The sequence below is a fragment of the Nomia melanderi genome, chromosome 6 (assembly GCF_051020985.1).
Source record: "Nomia melanderi isolate GNS246 chromosome 6, iyNomMela1, whole genome shotgun sequence".
In the NCBI taxonomy this organism is placed as follows: Eukaryota; Metazoa; Arthropoda; class Insecta; order Hymenoptera; family Halictidae; genus Nomia; species Nomia melanderi.
The window spans coordinates 218,604-238,499 of record NC_135004.1 but is presented as its reverse complement, the minus strand read 5'-3'; the positions used below and the strand labels follow the sequence as shown (position 1 = coordinate 238,499).

The following is a 19,896-nucleotide window of genomic DNA, read 5'->3' as shown; positions in this document are numbered from 1 at the left end:
AGCAAACTTTTTTAATTTTTTTGTGAATAAAAAATTCTGAAATATTCCCTTAATCACATTAATAACCATTGGGGATCTCTGATTTGATACAATATTGTCTTAATCTTCGTTATCTTTCTTTTTAAATTATTTTAAAAATAAAGTAATAGAAAGCTATAAATAGTCACAAAGATCGTCATCTTAAACAAACGACCAGATGTTACCAAGTGTTATTTCGTATTCTACCTGATTTAAGCGAAACTTGGAAAAAAAGTCAACAGAACAAATTTAATTAATTTTTTTTCGCGTAGTTTAGTTTCTTCATGTAGTTAAACTATAATATTTCAATCAAAACACTAAATGTACCAATATTTTCCTACTGATTTATCGCTTCCGCGAATGTCTTCGTTTTTTAACATCATTGCATTCTCTTTTACTTATTGTAACGTATACGCTACACAGCCAACCTTCAATTAAACTTTTAAAAGCGGGAACAAACGGAAATATAATAATAAAACTAGACATAAAAAGCCAAGGAAAAAATGGAATTAATTAACAAGAAAATGAAGTAATTAAAAATAGAAATTCGCCAAGTTTTCAGGCCACCGACTCCAATCTAACAGATTATAATTTCATTAATGTTATGAACTTTTTTATGAAGTATTCAGAGAACGTAGTTCAAAAATAATGCTATCGAGAACAATCTTTTTGTAGAATCAGTTTCTCTTCTTGAAACATTTTCTTACATTTAACAGGAATGTATGTATCCTCAAAATATTAAATCAGCTTCTACTAATCCAATCATTGTTCCAATCATAAGTAGAATTACATAATAAGAATTTTTTATCTTGAATATCGACAGACATTGTTTCCAAATTATACCTGTGATCATTTCTAGAAGATTGCGTACTTATTCCTAAACAGAGATTGATAAACACAGTAATTGACGGTATACCGGATACTATATAAATGAAGACTAATCCAAGGAAGGTAGAGTTTTTATTTCAGTCATGACCCAACTTATCTTGGTGTCTATTCGAGGAGGAAGGATGAACGAGATAGGACCAGAGCAAGCAAGATGGAGCATCAATGATCGAGCTGCGGTCTACCTACCACAGCCGGCAGACAGATCACCAAGCGTAAGGCAGACAATTGTGAAATGAGTCATTCGCAAGCGAAAATAAAATGATCCATTTTTCACCACTACTTTCATGAAAATGATATTAATATACAATTGTAGATATAGAATTTATACATATATAAACGGGAGAACATAGCACTTTGTTGGTATTATTTCTATGTTGATTTATATGTAAGTATTCGAAATGTTTTTCCATCTTAAAAAGAAAATGACTACAGTACAGTGTGTTTTAAAAGTTTAACATCATATATATTGTTCATAAACATTTCGTGTAATAAATCTTTATAAACATTTCGGTAATATGATTTAAATCCATCGAGATTAAATCTCTTTTTATCTGAAAATGTCTGAAAACTGCCTGAAAACCAATAAGGGGTGTCCCAGTCATTCGAAAATTATTTAAATATTAAAATTAGTTCATACTTTTTTAACCTCACGATTAATGATATCTAGTAATTTTATTCTGCTTCGTCAGTTTGAGTGTAGACATCAGATTTTATCCTACAACATTAGAATACAAGTTAAATACACCAACTTTTATATTCACTTTAAGAAAGAAAAGTAACCTACAAGGTATACCTTTATATAATATAGACTGTGACATTAAGAAATTTAATTTTGCAAGGTTGCAAAATTATATACATATATATAATATAAAATAGGAATATAACTTTCATAGTAATATTTATTAATGTTTTCTAAGTTTTAACCTTCAAATCTCGTAGATCATGAAAAATATTAATTGTAATAAATACATATAAATTGAACAATTATAGGCAACATAATAATGCAAACAAAATTTATAGGTCCTAAAAAACAAATTTAATTAAAAGGATTATTTAGTAATACCAGTAAATTCTATTTTAATGTTAGATATTTAATTATTATTGTAATTTGTTCATTCTATATTTTAATCTAATTTTTTTTAGTGCTGAAGATAATATATTTCTCTTCGTGATTATCACACTTTACTTAATCATAAATTATTCAAATCCAGACATATAATCCAGAAAATATAATTTATTAATCAGAAAATCAAATACCAAGTATTCACAAGTTCATTAATTACTGTTTCAAAAATCATTTAACATCCCTCAAAGTGATTTATTAACATTTTTACTGATTCAGTATCCACATTTTCTAAATTCTTTCATATGCCTCCTTAGAGAATACGGTTAATATTTAATTTGTTTCATTAGACCATAGTAGCAATAAAACCTATCATCCGAGGTTTCAGAGATCTGAAATTACAACCGTGGAACATTAAAAGGCCACTAATTATTCTTATAAGGAACCATTTACGGTAACAACAACATAATGTATAGTATAATTATCTTCTGCAAGAGGGTTAAAATATAAAATCCGTGACAATCGTACAATTCTAAACGATACCGTACGACTTACTGTAACAATTTACCAATAGTTCAACAAATACATAACGAAAACTCGAAAAATCTAATTTTAGTTGGCGGATGAGTCATCCTAAGCGTCGAGCTTATCACTCTCAGCGACCAGCAGCCGGTCCCGCACGTGATGGAAGGGCGCTAGAGCGGATTAAGCAAAAAAGGTGGTGGGGATGTCTGCGCGAGCACTAATCCGTGGTGGGAAGGGCGCACTAGTCCGTGGAACGCTGCGAACGGCATACCGTCTGAAATTTCCGTATCCGTTATTTCGATTTCACTCGGTGCTTCTATACTAGACCACCGGAGGATAAAAGACAAAAAAAATTTAGCCATGGAATCGAATACCGAGAAATCTCGTTCCATTGAAGAATACGATCTTTAATTAACCCTTCCACGAAAATACACGAGACAGCGGATCTAGTAACCGTCATTAATCGCGTGCAATGTCTGCCGAACGTAATAGCTCGTACATTGTCCTCTCGCTGCAGCAGCGTCTGGAGGTTCTACGAAAGCTGGAGTATGCTGTCCCGATCAGCCAACTGGCAACCGAGTATGGCGTAAGCGTTGCGACCATACACCGAATCAAAAAAAACGGAGTCCAACTGCAGCAAAATTCTGAAACGTCTGGGAAAATCAGAAAGAGGATGAGGAAGCCCGTACTACACGAGCTAGACGATCGCTTGTACGCGTGGTATTTGCAACAGCGGGCTGTGTGCGATCGAGTCACGGACGCGCAGTTCCACAAGAGGGCGCTAGAACTAAACAAACAGTTCGCCGGTCCGTCGACGTTCACCGCGAATAAAGGATGGATATGGCGGTTCAAGAAACGTCATGGAATAGCTGTCTCGAAAGCTACCGCCGTGAACGACGACGCCGATGTTTCCACCAAGGCGGAGGAGGAGTTCATTCAAGGGTTCCTATGGCGTCTCGAAGAGGAGAACATACAGCTGGAGCACGTCTACAACATGGACGAGACCAGGCTGATGTGGAAAGTCCTTCCGCCAAGAGTGTTGGCCCACGCAGGTGACAAAAACGTGTTGAACAGTACGCAAACGGACCGTGTCACCGTGGGACTTTGTGCCAATGTTACAGGCACTCACAAACTTCCACCACTCTTTATTCACGACTGCGAGAAATCAAGGGCACTGAAGCACTTAAATCAACACGAGTTACCAGTCATTTGTCGAACTCAGGAGAACAGTTGGGTAGATAAGTCTGTGTACGAAGACTGGTTAGAAAATCACTTCAAACCAGCCGTAAGGAGGCATCAGTTTGAAAGCGGTTGCTACGGCAAAGTGCTGTTGCTGGTAGACAGCAATGATGCTCACATTCTAGCGAAACCGGCGGACATAAAGGAGGAGAAGGACAACGTAGAGGTTGTGTTCCTTCCTACGAACACGAAGTCTAGCTTGAACCCAATGTGTCAAGGTATAATGGAAGAGGTGAAAACATCCTTTCGTTGCCGGATGTTGAAGAAAATCTTGGATTTTCCACATGGCGTCACTCAGTTCTACTCGGATTATGATCTGAAGGATTGCATCGATATAGTGACCGAGGCGTGGAAAGATGTGTCACGAATTGCCCTCCGTGATTCGTGGCAGAAAATTTTAGGGAACAGGGTAAAAGAGGAAGTTATAGTCAAGAACGAGCCGTGTGATACCACAGCGTCGAGTATCATTAGTATCCGAAATACGGTTAACACAATAGTTGGGACAACGATCGGACAACAGGAAATCGAAAATTGGCTTACAACATGTGAGAAGGGGGAGGGAGATCCGAACGATATGTGTGAAAAGAAAAAATGTTCGGATCAAAAAGTTCCTTCGTACCTGGAAGAGGAAGAAGTAGAGAGAACGTTTTCAAATTTACTACTTTGGTCGTTAAATCAGCCTGAATTTATTAAGTTACAGATACAAGTATTGAAGAAATATTACGAAGAAATGCAAAAGCAAAGTAGTTACAGTATACTAGAATAATAAAAATATTTTTTAATTTGTTTGTCATTGTTTACTGAACCCGCAGTTTTCGACGAAATAAATTATTAATAACTGATTTGAATCATTTGATTTATATCTTTTTTAAATGAAGGATAAACTTAATTTTCAGAAGGAAGTTTAGAAGTAACACTTATACAAATGTATAGGTAACTACCAGTTACTGATACATTGTATTTTCATAATTATTTCCAGCAAAGACATATAAGAAGTTGAAATAATTACTAGAACAAGAACTTTACTTCTCTGAATTACTGCTAGATAATAATGTATTATCTAATTTATTATCTTAAATTCATATTCTACAAACATACACTGTAACATTAAACATAAAAAATGCATGTGTATATAATAAATGTAAAGTTTCATGAGCTTCTTGGTAAGTATTTCTGAAAATGACAAACTGTAAATAGTAAATTATTTTCTCTTAAGGAATTTTACAATAAAAGATTGTATGAAGTATAAACTGCAAATAGATTGTTTGTATATAGTGTTATATGTATATTAAAAGTTATTTTACTATTTAATAAAACTATTTATAACAAATAGATCACGTTCTATTGAATAAACAAAAATTTATTACAAAATAATCAATAGGTATAATACATTTGTCAGGTTCATATACATCAAAATATACATTTAAGATTTAAAAATCAATTCATCTCCTAACTTAATGGTGCTGTTTGTTACATGCTCTTATATATACCTAAAAATATTTTATGACTCCAACATATATCGTAAAAACATTCACACATTTTAAGTAAGATAAGTGATAATGAATAGTTGTATTTGATGTGCCTTTTACAGTCCAAGTAAATCAGATTGTATGAAATATTACTAAATTTAGACTTAATAGAACATCACATTTTTAGTTTGTACAAAAGCTATAATAGCTTTCATCTAGCATTCCAGTATATTCTTATAAAATGTCACTGTATATTTCGTATTTACAGTCTATAATTTGAAAAAAATATATTCTTTCCTATGAAATTATATAAGACAAATGTCTGCTTACATGTTTTCAATAACAATATAATCATTATCTTATTATGCATTGAAACATAAATATGTCTTTATAATACATTAGGTGGCAGACTGTTTATAATTCTTTGTACTCATTAATTTTTTACCACACATTGCACATATAGCTTTCTTATATGCACATGATTGGCAATAATGTGATCCAACTTGATGTACTTTTTGTCTGCATATTCTGCAAGTCTCAAACGTAGCAGTATATGGATTAAACCTTGCTTTTCCTGCAGATAATGCTTTATTTTCTCCAACTTTACGTCCTCCACTCTCTACAGTGTTCCTCGCACCACTTTTCCATGGATCTGGAGTTATGACTTTTCCTAATTTTTTCTCACACTTCTCGCAAACCATTCTGAATCGCACTTAAGACTTCCCCCTGAAATGTTAAATAAAACTAAGCTATTATAATATACTTCTTAAAATTCGTTAATATCATTTTATAACCGTTATACAATTTTATACAAATATCATGGTATTACTTTTTAGACAGCAAATGGTTTCCACAAATTAAATTCAATATTAGCAACAATTAAACATCTTACTCTTTATTAGTATACAACAAGTTTAAATATTATGTTATTCAATTACAAAGTGATTGACAGTAATACTTAACCTCACTACACAATCGTTTATAATACAAACAATAATGTACAATTGTGCTATGCTACAGGATATGTACTATCACCGATAGATGGCGTACTAATCATGCACACTTCTGGCAATAAAATTTTTAAACTATTTATTGAAAACAACATGCAGAAGAACATAAATCTTTGTAAACATTACTGTCTCAGTATTTCTCGATATTATATACACGTATCAAGTAAATTTAGCCAGTTAATTGAGACTTACACACGAAAATATTTTCACATAAATTTTAGAAAATTGTAATTTATCACAAGCAAGAACCTGTAACAATTTGTAGCCCCCTAGTGGTGATCAATACACCTTGTATACCACTTCATCAATAAAAACTACCTATTAATATGTATATGTGTATCTATGAACACGTAGTAAACACGTACCTTTCAAATACTTTTATATATGGTATATATACTTACTGTACAGTCTGTAACGTTGAAAAGTAAATTTTGTAATGTGAGAAATGTAAATACAAACTTCAGTAACAATATTTTAGTTAGTATGTTTGGCGTTTTGACTAATTAGAGATTATATTCTACAAAAGTTATAAAAGAAATTAATAATAATAAATATTTACAAATTGAGTAAGTTTCAAGATAATAAATTTATACAAATAAGGTTTACAAATTTTAGAACACAGTTGGAATAACAAATTTTGGCAACATCAAGAAATTCTATTCGGATAATGAGTATTTAAAATTATTTTATTTTGCTTGTTTATGTTACATTTTAAATAATAATTTTTTTAAAATATTATACGTATTTTATTTCTCTTTATAATTTTTATATTTTATTCAATCATAAATTATTCAAAAGCAAACTAAAAAAATTCGATTTCCTGAGCGGAAAATATGGGAAAATCAAATATTTACAAATTGATTAAATTTTACATTTAATATTCATTTCAGATACAACAATTTTTCTTGCGGTTTATGTTACATACTGACGATCATACTAGTTGTCCACCCCTCTTCAATCACTCCAGGCTCGTAACATTAAGGGTATTCATACGGGGTGGACAAGTATTCTGATCGTTGATGTATATATTTACTTAAGAACATGAAACAAGTAAAACATAGACTTCCAAAAATGTTTGAAAAAAATCGTATATTTTCATTGCTTTATATAACAATAGTTTATTTGTGAAAATGTATGTATATTTTTTCTAGGGAAGATGTATGCATTTATGTAAATACTATGGATTAAAGCAACAATAGCATTTACTAGTATTAGTATTACTTAACTACTTCAACTTTTCATGAAAGAAATAGAAACTTCGTTACAATACCATACAATAAGGTGCATAATTAATTTATAACATATATTTATTACTAATATTTAAATATGTTACAGTATTCAATAAAAAATGGCACTCTGAAGAAACAGTAAATACATTTCTGAACTACTAATTGCATAAGTATTTACATATCTTTCGGTGAAAATACTTCATATAAAATCTCAGATTTTATAGATTATTGCTACTTCACGGAACTGACAGTTAAATAATTATATGCATATTTCTATTGCAGAGCGCTCTCTGTATCATTATATCTACTGTCAGAATACTTCAACAAACATTAATGTACGTTGCACTTATCATTCCAGACATTTTTACCATCTTACCGAAATGATAAGTCTATTTAACTCGATGAAGTCAACGTACATACACCGAATCGTAACTTTACATTCGTTCCTTTTAAACAATCCCCCGCTCTTCATTTTGAATATTTACCCTTTCAGAGTCTGAATCGTGTAATTTTGAAAACATAAACGTTCAAAGCGCTCGATTAATCTCCCGCCTTACAATATCGAATCGGATTCGTATCAAAGAATTGAAATTGAATCCAACAAACATGAACATTATTCCGTCCACATTGATCGAACGCAAATATCTGTCAGTTGCGAATATTTACTTCACAGTAAATGCACGTCTACAGTGAACGCAGTATTCATTTTCCTGGCGATCAATCGTTAAGCGTAACGTAAGTTTTCGGCGAATTGTCACCAAAGAAAGCATAAGGGGCGAAGAATAGCCGAACTCCGGGTTGGCATAGTGAATTTCGCGAGAATTCGTAACTAGCGGTGACTTTCGGGCACTTTTGATATGAGTCACACGATCAACCCTCTAGCCGAAAGCGGTTGAGCGATGCTGGCTGGTTGGGGGCGAGAGAGGGGAAGGCATTGGAGGAAAATTTAACGCTAGGGGTGGCGTACAGGCGCGGGCGCCATCTACTCGCTCAGTGGTTGACTATCGTCCGAAGGCCTGTGTACTCGCGATTGTATTAGCAGATTATTGCGACATTTCGTGTGACAATTTGATTCAAGTGTGTCGTGCCATATAACAAAGTGACCAGTGATACGCTGTAAGAACGGATACAAAAAGGTAATTAGACACGATCAAAGATACACCCGAGTCGTTTTCGGACGACGTACATCGGTTCGGGGTGGCTGCCATCCTCGATGCCAGACACGCGTTAACATGTTGGATCGATTCCTCTTTCTCACAAGTCGCGGATACGACGGGAGACTCCGTCCGAACCCTCGATTGCGGTCTCTTGGCGTTTTCTCGCTACCGATTCCCCAATTATTCTTTCCATTTCCAACAATCCGATTTTCCACTAATTTATTTCATCGGGCGATCAAGTGTCCCGACGTTCGAGCTGGTTGAGTCACCATCAGAAACCTCTGGATAGACAGACGCCTGCTAGCCGAAGCCTCTTCTTGCCTCTTCTTTTTTCCTTCACGGGTAGCATCGAGGCTATAAGAATTCATGATATCCCTGACCAATTCGGATTCAGGTCGACGAATATTTTATTCGTCCGTCCTCGTACTCGCGCCGCTGATGGTTCAACCTCCCTCGATTTAGCCGAAGGAGATGAGTCTATCTCGTGCGGCAAGGTTCGATCTGACAGTACGTGGTCACCGCTTAAAGTGTCGAACCGACACGTTATGACCACCGTTCACGGTGCTCCCATTCTTTGAACAGGAGCAATACGGCCGCGTTTACCTTGTAATGATTCCTCTGCGCCGCGTACGGGGAATTTTCACGTTCATTTCGTAGCTCGATAAACTTGGAAAGTTTATTGCTCGTCACGGAGGACGACGTGCACGAGTCTGGCGGGGCTGGAAGGGGAGAGGGGGTAGACATTTTTGGATTCTTGATCGATAATCTTTACGCGATTAACACAATTTCGGACCAGATGTATATATGTACGAGCGTTTTTATTATGGATCTGCGAGGTGCGCTACTGTTAAGCGCTTAACGCGTCGATGGTGATGGAAAAATTTTGGTTCGCTTGTTGTTGGATGAAAATGTTGGTTTTCGGTACGAAGAACGGAAGAACAGATGGGACAGGATGGATTTCCAACGCGTTTAGCGACGCGACGAATTTGTGCAAACGCAGCAAACATAATTTTCCCTTGGTTATTCATTCGGTTGTTAATATTAATGAGTCGTGTGTATGCGCTAATTAATTTATGTTGGTATTTATCGATGATTTGTTTTGTTTGCACTGTAAATAACGTTTCTTGGATTTCTCTTTAACGAACGAAAATCAACGCGAACGTTGCCGATATTTTAGCACTTTTAATTATATTCGTCGACAATGAAGTTTTAATTGGTACGCGGATGAAGAAATATGTAGGTACGCGAGACGTGACGTTTTAAATGGGACGAATTTCAAATATTTGCTTCTTGCGTTTCACGTTTTGTTTGCGGGTATTACTGTAATTGTGAGGCTGGAATTTAAAAAGAATAGAGAACACGAAAATTGTATGCAGTAAATGGTCGTACATCCTACTTAAAAGCATTGTTGCAAAATTATTTCGTTTATGCGACAGAAATTTGTTATTTTACATTTCATATTGGACTAAAATGTTATCATATAAATTTTTTGTGTAAATAAATAATCGGTTGCAATTACGAATCTTTTTTCATTGAATAACATTATGGAGTCTTGTTCGCATATGCATCTCAAAAAGGATTCAACCACACGCTGTTTTTCATATTTCCTAAGAAATCAAACGATTTATAATATTTCTATATTTTTCCACTGAAGGAGAAGAAATACTGAAGAAGACTCAAGTTTAGAACGAAATGACACTATGCCATTATTTTCTTGTTGTAACAATTTTTTACTCTCCGAATAACTTTACAGAAACACACATGCATTTCTTATTACATGGGTCGCCGTTCACGCATGGCATTTAGTCATTATATCTTTAAATTCTCTAACGAACCACTTCTATTAAAATACTATTAACAAAACTTCTTTGGTAAGATAACTGAATTTATTCTCGAACTATCTACACAGCTTAATAATTCCGAAAATCGTTTATATTTCGCATGTGTACTCGTATATATATATACTCAAACAAACTTGAAACGTTTAGAATAATTAGAATAATTAGAATAATAAAGATAGTCGTCGAAAACAAGAACAATTTACAAATTCAAAACATATTCAACACAGAAGTGACTAAAATGGTTAAATCTTGGAATTGGACAAGTTGAACCGAGAATTGAACGAAAACGGTATTTTCTGATAATGAACGAGCAAATCAGAACACCGCGAGATAATGATTCCATGTTAAAATAGAAAACTAATAAGCGTTCCATAATATACCGAAGAACGAGTGACATTATTGGCTTAATCGTGAGATAACTCGAATAAATATGGTATTTATAGATTCACAATTTCTGCAGACAATTGAGCGTACGTCGGATACTCTTTATGCATCGCGCATTGAAAGCTGAATGCGGTGCAAGCGAGAGAAATGCATATCCATGGCAACCCACGGCGTAAGCTTATACGAACCACCACCAGAAGTGGGGGAATTTGACATGTTGTATCATAGGTGGACAATGCTACGCCAGGCCCACTAACTTCAACCGTTATGTGCTAATATGATTACCTTATATAAAACGGACTAAATGGAGCGTAGAATGCGTTTGAAACCCCCGTTTCCATGAAAACTAACACCCTACACCCTGTTCCTCCTGTTATTTCGCTTTTTAACGCTCAACCGGTCACGTGTTTAACGGTACAAACCGATCTTGGACACGCTAATCAATTTTTCGATGAGTTCGCGCATTCACGTCGCACAGAAATTCGATAAAATAAAAATACTTCGGTCGACTTCGACTTTAACATTAAACGTAGCGGCGTTTTCTATACACCTGTTCTAAATAGCTGGTTGGAAGACGAAGGTGAACAGATTAAACGATCAATTTTTCTTAGTGAAAACAGAAACGAAAGAAAAGACGAACATTGGAAACTGATTAATCGGATAATACAGGGATTGATATTAAGTTAAAGGAACGAAAAAAGTGGAGAGTTTTTAATTAAATTTTAGAATTGGTCATGGTACGTTTAGTAGTCAATTTTTATGAAGGTCTTCTAGTTTAGGGGACTAAAGAATGTATTTTGTTTTACATCTTTAAGTTCTCGTGATGTGAAGGATATACCTTTGAAGCATTTTTATATAATTTGTGAGATTGTAAATGTTTTGAGGTTATAGTAGAGCAGTGTGCTAATTATTTAGTAAAATTTATATGTACAAATTAAAGAACCCTATACTGTCTATATTTGGATTTTTAAGTTTTTGTACGGGAAATTATGTATTCAACCGGAAAAATACAATTTTAACTCATATTGAACTCGATATGAGTCAATTTAATTCATATTGAATTTTATAAAATTATTTAGTAAATGTTTGGGTTGATTTTAAAATAATTTTAATATATAAAGTACTTTTAAACTTCTAATTCCTAAGATTTCAAATGAAGGAATGTCAAATTTTCCACGAACGATAGTACAAACTGCACAGCAAATGTTCGTAAATCTAGTGCTAATAACGTTGCATAGATATATCAGCGCTAACTGAGACTTACAGCACTTGGATTATTCACGTTCAATAATTACGGTTTAATAAGTTACAAGCTCTCTGCTGGAGAGATAAGAGATTCTATCTTTCATTACTTCTGATGAGGTTTCTTATTATCTCTCCATCGATATTGTTCCTTGCTTCCAATGAAACTTACAAGTGAACAACAAACAGTGATTCAAATGAAGTTCGTTCTGATATTAGAAATATAATATACATTGTGTAAGTTAAAATACAGTATAAATGTTTATATACAGAAATGTACCTTTATTTTGATTAATTTCGTAGTATTTTATATCTGCGCAAAGTAAAAGTGTGTAATGGTTTTATCCTGAAACGTCGAAGCAGTCAAATGGTGAGGGATTACTGTTTCTAAACCGTACCGTAGTACGCAAGCGCGCCAGTTGCCATGAATGGCCCCTAAAATTTGTATTCATATTCTGAAAAGTCACCACGTGGGCAGCTCAATTTGATTTGAGTAAAATTTATGAGCAATTCGCTATGGCTTGGAACAGCCGCGTATTTTTATGAAGTTATCGCAAATATTTTGAAATTTTGTAAAAAAAAACCGTAAGTCCAAAAAGTAATAGATACGTACGGGTTTTAAACAAAAGCTACGAAAGGTGAAAATAATAAAAATACGATGGTAGCTGATACTAGTTTTATTAGTACGAAAGCTGATTGTGAGAGTAATGGATAATCGGATTCTTATTAACTGATAATTTAATAAGAGTAGAAACGCAACAACAATATTAACATTACTTGAACACTTGACACAATCTATATGTCAATAGTGTTAAATGCATTACAAAATAGGCCACTATTTATTAATATATAATAAGGAAACAAAGTTTTGTATTAGTTCAAAATATTTAACCAAACTTTTTATTTCATTAAAAATAAAAAAGCATTATCATATAATTAATCATATTTATTATTATAAGTAATATGCTTCAAAGATTCTAACATACTTCTCCTGAAGTCCACTCTCTTTATCATATTTGCTATCCTAGTGTCTTTTAATTTTCTTTGAGGAAAATCTATCAGTGGATAATCGAATTCTTGTCGACAGAAAAATAGTTATAATATCCCTAATTTCTTTTTGGTCTTTCATGAAGAGGACACTCTTGAGATAACAAATTAGGGTAAGTGCTAGAAATGTTTGACTATTCGCCTTGACGTTGTTTATACAATTATAAATATATCTTCTTTTAAACTCAGTTTTTCTAATCTTGTCCCATGTTTTTGTAGAAATTACCGATTTGATGAGTTCATTCTTTTAATCCTTTGCCTGTAATATGGTTTTGCATTAATGTAGTTGACAATATGGACGTTTTATGGTCAGGTTTGATTTTTCCTTATTGTGAACTCTAATAATCTAAAAAAATCAAAGATACTTATTATAATCTCTAATTTAATACCCAGAAGACACTTTAGCTAAATATTCATATTATACTCCAATATAAATTAAAAGTCTTGGTGAAAACAAGATGAAATGATCTTTTTGTTAAGCCTTTAATGGTCCATACAGCTGACGGAGGGTTAAATACATATTTTATAAATCTGACGCTAAGATTGGGACTAGAATTATTTTAGTATGATAAAAGTTTCTATTTCTTTTGTGTAGCTAAAGTGAACAAAAAATAATAAACTTCTTGTTACTTAACTTTAATTGCTCATAGTTTTAATAACTTTTAAGAAAAGCAATTGGTTTATTGATTTCTAAAGAAATAAAAATAAAATAAAAATAAAAATTGCAATGTGTGTGATACAAATTTCCAACATATTTTTGACGACAAGGAATTATGTTACTGCTAGAATAAACGATGACAAATCATACAAGATCCCAGAAATATTTTTGTAATATTGAAGATACATAGAATTGTATACAAAAATATTAAGAATGTATGTTTATTTATTTCTTGTATTAAAGATTATTGTAAAAAAGCTTTTAGACTGGAAAAACCATTTAATTTTAATTCAAAAAAGGATCAGTTTCTATAGATATTGATAATTTAACTACAACCATCTTTAACTATTTTTAAACTATATTTTCAATAGATAAGTATATTATTAATTTCTTTTGCCGAAGGGAAATATCAGTGTTTACTTTTGTAAATAAATGTAGATTTGTAATGAATACAAAGTTCCTTCCCCTTCTAACAAATTATTAACAAGTAAATAAAATACTTTTAATGAACATAGTGACGAGAAAAAATTGTAAAGCAAGGAGCTAATTCATTTCGCTGCTATGTTAATTGAAACTTGACATTTAATTTTATTCTAATTACTAACAGTGAAATTAAGTACTTGTCAGACATTATTAACTTAATAATAATGAACAATTTATTGATATTTTGGAATGAAAAACTGGGAATTCTTTGGACTAAATGGTTAAAATGAAACTGATTTGAACCTACAGTCGTTTGTTTTTGTTGTTTATAGTTTTTCATTAAATGCACTTTTATTTTATTTTATTAAGCTACCAGATCCTTACAATCGAAGAAATGCTAGAAAAGTACCCGATGATTTTACGCTAATGATCTTTCAACCGACAGTTGTAACAAGTAACGAGACTTTGCTAATCGATAGTTCCGATATGATTTTACAGTGGAACACAGCTGTAGTCCACAGTAAAGATAAAAATGAAATTAGAATATTAGTCTTTAAAAGTAACGCATCGACTTATTAGCATTTGCAACTGGAAGTAATGATTTCCTCGCAAAGAGAATTCTTCATTCCTATTTCTATTCTAAAAACTTTACGTGCAAAAGAATATAAAATCTACATATTTCGTTGATATTAACAGAATATTTTAAATAATGCGATATGTAGATATAGTAAATATTTTGTTTTAGTCAATTCTCTGTCAGTACATTGCACAGTACAATTTTAAATCCGATATTGGCACAAGATAAAATAACTCTCGAATTTCATGCTTTGAATCACGTATCATTTGAAATTGGTACATACATATGCAGAGCATTGTTTTTGAGAGAACATGAATGAGTAAAAATAATTCTTCCGATTAAGATGCGTATCGGTTTAAAAAAAGAGTAAACGGATACTGTTGAAGTGTTAGAGCTTTAAAGCATTTTCTGGAACGATAATAATTTATTGGTTTTTACGAATAGCCTCTCTTTTCTATTGAATCTAATTAACAGGAGAAGTAGTCGCGTTTATTAATTATTTTGACACAAAATAGAAATGAAACAAATATGTGGACAGCAATTTAATTGAATTATTTAGTAAATCGTTAAGTGTCACTTCAATTATGTATTTTTAAACCCCTAAATTCCAAAATCCAAATGAACGAACATGAATTTTCCTAGGACCAGTAGAATAAACCGTACAATAAATGTCCGTAAACCTAATGTTAAACAAATCACTTCATCAACAACTCAATAAATAAATAAATTAACTATGCTTCGATGATTTGCATTCTTAAATTATATACTTGAAACGTAGAAATGAAATATTAATATAACAAACGACCAAAGTAACAAGTATGGATAATGGTAGTCCATATTAATATAAATTAATTGCGTACCATAATATACAAGTAGAACTTATGATCACTTTTTATTGTTAAAATGTCCTTTGTGGATAATACTGGGACGTATTAAATGAGATTCAATACACGATGTACCATAAAATTAAAATCGACGCAGTGTAATTAAATTACGTATAAATGCATTGTACAAGGTGTCCTATAACTGGGTGTGATTCTGTATAAAAAGGTGAATCGAAAAGGTGGAATGAAGTTTTCTTCTATTCGAGGTCTCGTTATCTAAAAAATCAAATTTAAATTTATTTCATCGGCAGTCAAACAAATGCATATGCCCGACAAATTTTCAAACTGCATTTCCACGAAAATGAGATTTCAAACGAAAAAATTTTATTCTACATTTTACACTTATTTCTTCACGTGGAATATCTTCCGGTCAATTATACCAACCGTATTTAGTCAAGTTACCCGAGTATACGTGCCCTCTGCATATTTTCAATCTCCATTTTCTCAAAAAGCAGGTCTGAAATGAAAAAATTTCATTTTATATCTTCAACTTATTTTTTCACGTGAAATTATCATTTTATAAAACAAAGTGTACTTATCTTATGAAATGAAATCACTAAATCTGTTTAAAAATGAACCTTCCTTTAAAATTTATTTATCGAAGATTAAACTTCTTTTTTAATACAAATAATGAAAAATAAAGATTCATAAAAATTATGTTGCAAAATTGAATTGAACGAATTAGGTGATATAAAGGTACTGAATCTCCCCCAAAAAATACTCTTCCACCAAAGTTCATTCATCAAAGATTAAACTTTTTGTTTAATTCAAATCATGAAAAATAAAGATACCTAAAAATGGTGTCGCAAAATTAAATTGATCGAATTAGATGAAATGAAATCACTAGATCTCCCCCAAAAATAATGTTCTACCAAAATTCATTCATCAAAAGTTAAACACCTTTTATTAAGTTAAATCAAGAAGCTTACTGAAACTCTACAAAAATTTATTTATTAAAACAGAGCTAATGATGCTTTATTAAACGAAATTAGAAAAAAAAACAAAAATTCCTACCAGTGTCCGTACACATTTCATTGTTCAAAATTAGACGAAGCGGACAAAAAACGAAATCGGGAAAAACGGAAATTCCTACCAGTGTGTATACACATATCATTATTAAAAATTAGACGACACGGGAAAAGCGAAATCAAGAAAAACAGAAATTTCTACCAGTATCCATAAACGTTTCATTGTTCAAAATTAGAGGAAACAGAAAAAAACGAACGTTAAGGGAGGAGAGTAGAATGATGAATATCCACATGCCGCGAATTAATCATAAAAGGAAGGAGGGTCAATACAGTAGCAAGCTGTGCGACACTGAGGTGGACTTAAAATGTGCCGATTGTATCTGCTGGTGCCAGTGACCTCCTATTGATTCTATGCTCAACGAAGCACGGGCCAAACCCCTGTCCTCCCCCACGGTCTGCATATACTTTCTCTCTCTCTCTCTTTCTCTCTTCTTTTCTCTCCTCTCTCTTTTTCTCTCTTTTTTCTCTCCTCTCTCTCTTTCTCTCTTCTTTTCTCTCCTCTCTCTCTTTCTCTCTTTTTTCTCTCCTCTCTCTCTTTCTCTCTCTTTTTTCTCTCCTCTCTCTCTTTCTCTCTCTTTTTTCTCTCCTCTCTCTCTTTCTCCTTTCTTTCTCTCCTTCTCTCTCTCTTTCTCTTTTTCTTTCTCTCCTTCTCTCTCTCTTTCTCTTTTTCTTTCTCTCCTTCTCTCTCTCTCTCTCTCTCTCTCTCTCTCTCTCTCTCTTTCTCTTTCTTTCTCTCTTTCTCGCTCTCTTTCTTTCTCTGTTTCTCGCTCTTTTTCTCTCTCTCTTTCTCTGTTTCTCGCTCTTTTTCTCTCTCTCTCTTTCTCTTTTGCTCTCGCTCTCTCGCTCTCCCTCTTTCATCCCTCTTTATGCTTCTTCTGTTGATGTCTTCTTCGTGTTTTCTTCAAATCCGCAAGCATTCGCTTCTTTTTGCCATTGTCCAGTTCCCTTTCATTTGTCTCGACTGAAACACGTATTTCCCTGCTATACCTTAACAACCGTATATCCCTTTTAGTCCCCGCCCTGTTACCCCCATCCCCTTTTCCATCTCTCTCTTTCGCCCTCTTGTCATTTTCTCATATTTTCTTTCTTTTTTAACGCTCTCCGTGTCCTATTACAGCTTCCATTTCTCTCCATCAGCTTCCTTCATCTGTGTTGTCCTGTGCCTCTTCGTTTTCATTGTACTCCATCCCTCCCTTTTTCCTTTCCCTTTTTTTGTTTTCGTGGGTTGAATTTCGTTGCATGAACGCGCGAGGACGTAATTGTTGCATACAGGACTATATACCTCGTACATAGGTGATAGATTTTTATTGTAGATAAACATTAATTTTTATAGGTTTCGCGCTGGAAAACGAAGAAAATGATCTTATTAGAATTTGTGAGAGTTGGAAGGGTAGTCGGCGAGTTGAGTTTCAATTTTTCACTTTCGATTTTATATAATGTTTTTATTGTTAACCACTTCTCCTGTAATATCGGATTAGACCCGTGAAGAAAATTATGAACTGGTTTCGGCAGATTACTTTTTATGTAAATTGAATGATGTTTGTCTAGTATCAGTCTTTAACCTTCCAAATGAATGTAGATACAGAATAAGTATAAAATTCGTTTCTTTTTTTACTAGATTATTAACGATAAAGCAGTTTCGTTAAGCACAGTTATAAAAGAAATCATAAGACAAGGAGTTAAGGGTTCTGTTAGATTTATTTTCAATATAATCTGAATCAATATAATCTGAACATAAACTACAGAGTACATTATACAACATGTATCTTGAAACAAGGTTGAGAGACTGTTGCATGCGTTCCCAAAAATTACTAAATAAAAATTGCACCAACTGATAACGAAAGAAAAACAGAGCTACTACTACTAAGTTTGCTAGATTGATTCTTAGTAGATTTTTTTTCTCGATTTGATGAGATTTGAAATGTTACGACAACGAACGTGACACAGCGAAGGGCACATGTGTTTGTACAATAAATATTTTCGTGTAGAATTAATTGTAATTTCTAGATTACTTAATTATATTCGAATATGTACGATCGCATATTGTACTTTCATTATTTCTGTGTACTTATTACTACCAGTGATGCATGATTGAATGTAATTAATTGTTTTGTTATTTGCAAGGTGTCAGGGTTCATAAGTACACTTGGTAAATTGATTTAATTCTCACATTAAATTGAAATTGTCTAATTAAATAATTAATAGATGGTGGCTTTTATTCGCGTGTGTTGTATGAAATGGCAGAAATTGAACAAAAATAACTGAAATATGTATTCATATTTAAATCGTCTATAAAAACGGGAATTTGCCTAAATCTAGTAATTATGTATCTCTTTTACTGTACGTAAATATGCGTGTACGTTAGATCGTTGCATACTTTCTGTCGCTCTTTAGTTTAATTATATTGTCAATTATGTCTATCGTCATATTATGAGCCTTTGAAATTTACAATTATTCATTTCCCAATGATTCGTGATTAACCGTGCAACTATGACTTCCAAATTAAAATAGGGATAGAATGAAAGGGTTGATGATTTTGAAAAGAATTAACAATACAGTAAATAGTCTTGACTTTTTATCAAATATAAAGTAATGTAGTGTTTACATGAATATAGAAATTATGAGGAATTACTAATTTCCATGTCGAACTATTTACATACGTATTAACACTAAAACTACCAAATGGGTCAATGTGATGCATCCCTGATTTCTTGTTTCTGCAATTATTAAAAAGATAACAGAGGTTTTGTCTGAAAAATGATTGAAGACATTGATTTAGTAATACTCAAACTGAATTATAAATTAATTAAAGCTTCAATAGATGCACTCTTGGAGTTTTTGTAGAGGAATTTTAAAAGGACAAATTAACTGTTCGGTAGTTTTAGTGTTACAATACTTCTAAAAATTCTTTTTTTATTAAACATGTAAGTATTTTTATATACACAAAGAGTTAATCTTCATAATTCTCAGCTTTGTAAAGGGATTGATGCTGTTCGATCAAAAGTCAATCTATAATTAAAAGGGAAACTAATAGAACCAAAAAATTGCTACTAACTAAATTATAAATCATTTCTCGTGTATACAGTACCGATTTTCAATAGAAACAGATACATTGATTTTACATTGTCGGTGACAATGAAGAATGGCCATCTCTCCTGGAATTACCCTACTTAACTCTTCAACCTACGACTTCTTTCACAACTGTTCTCGATAA

General features: G+C 32.7%; 2 protein-coding genes across 18 annotated transcripts in view; one reads left to right on the top strand and one right to left on the bottom strand.

The window, feature by feature from the left end:
* Positions 1-5,065: 5,065 nt before the first annotated feature.
* Positions 5,066-6,567, bottom strand: LOC116432335 (cysteine-rich PDZ-binding protein). 5 transcript variants are annotated; one of them, XM_076368317.1, is made up of 2 exons: positions 6,462-6,516; positions 5,066-5,928 (listed from the first exon to the last, which is right to left on the bottom strand). In XM_076368317.1, the coding sequence occupies exon 2, from the start codon at positions 5,901-5,903 to the stop codon at positions 5,601-5,603; it is 303 nt and encodes a 100-aa protein (XP_076224432.1). In that variant the 5' UTR covers positions 5,904-5,928; positions 6,462-6,516; the 3' UTR covers positions 5,066-5,600. The 5 variants fall into 5 exon arrangements, with proteins under 5 accessions (XP_076224432.1, XP_031844875.1, XP_031844874.1 ...); XM_031989015.2 differs by lacking the exon at positions 6,462-6,516 and adding an exon at positions 6,095-6,185; XM_031989014.2 differs by having other exon boundaries at positions 5,072-5,928; positions 6,405-6,567.
* A 1,813-nt stretch (positions 6,568-8,380) lies between these two features.
* LOC116432350 (uncharacterized) overlaps positions 8,381-19,896 on the top strand; it is a 79,388-nt gene continuing 67,872 nt past the window's right edge. For 6 of the 13 annotated variants that reach the window (XM_076368512.1, XM_031989066.2, XM_076368514.1 and 3 more), the window contains exon 1: positions 8,385-8,577. The gene's annotated coding sequence lies outside the window, so the exon portion shown is untranslated. Of the gene's footprint in view, positions 8,578-19,896 lie in introns of all 13 variants that reach the window. The other 7 variants (XR_012998813.1, XR_004236112.2, XM_076368517.1 and 4 more) reach the window with 2 other exon arrangements.

Coding starts and splice junctions, on each gene's coding strand:
- LOC116432335 (XM_031989014.2), bottom strand. CDS start 5,903: ATGGTTTGCGAGAAGTGTGAGAAAAAATTAGGAAAAGTCATAACTCCA.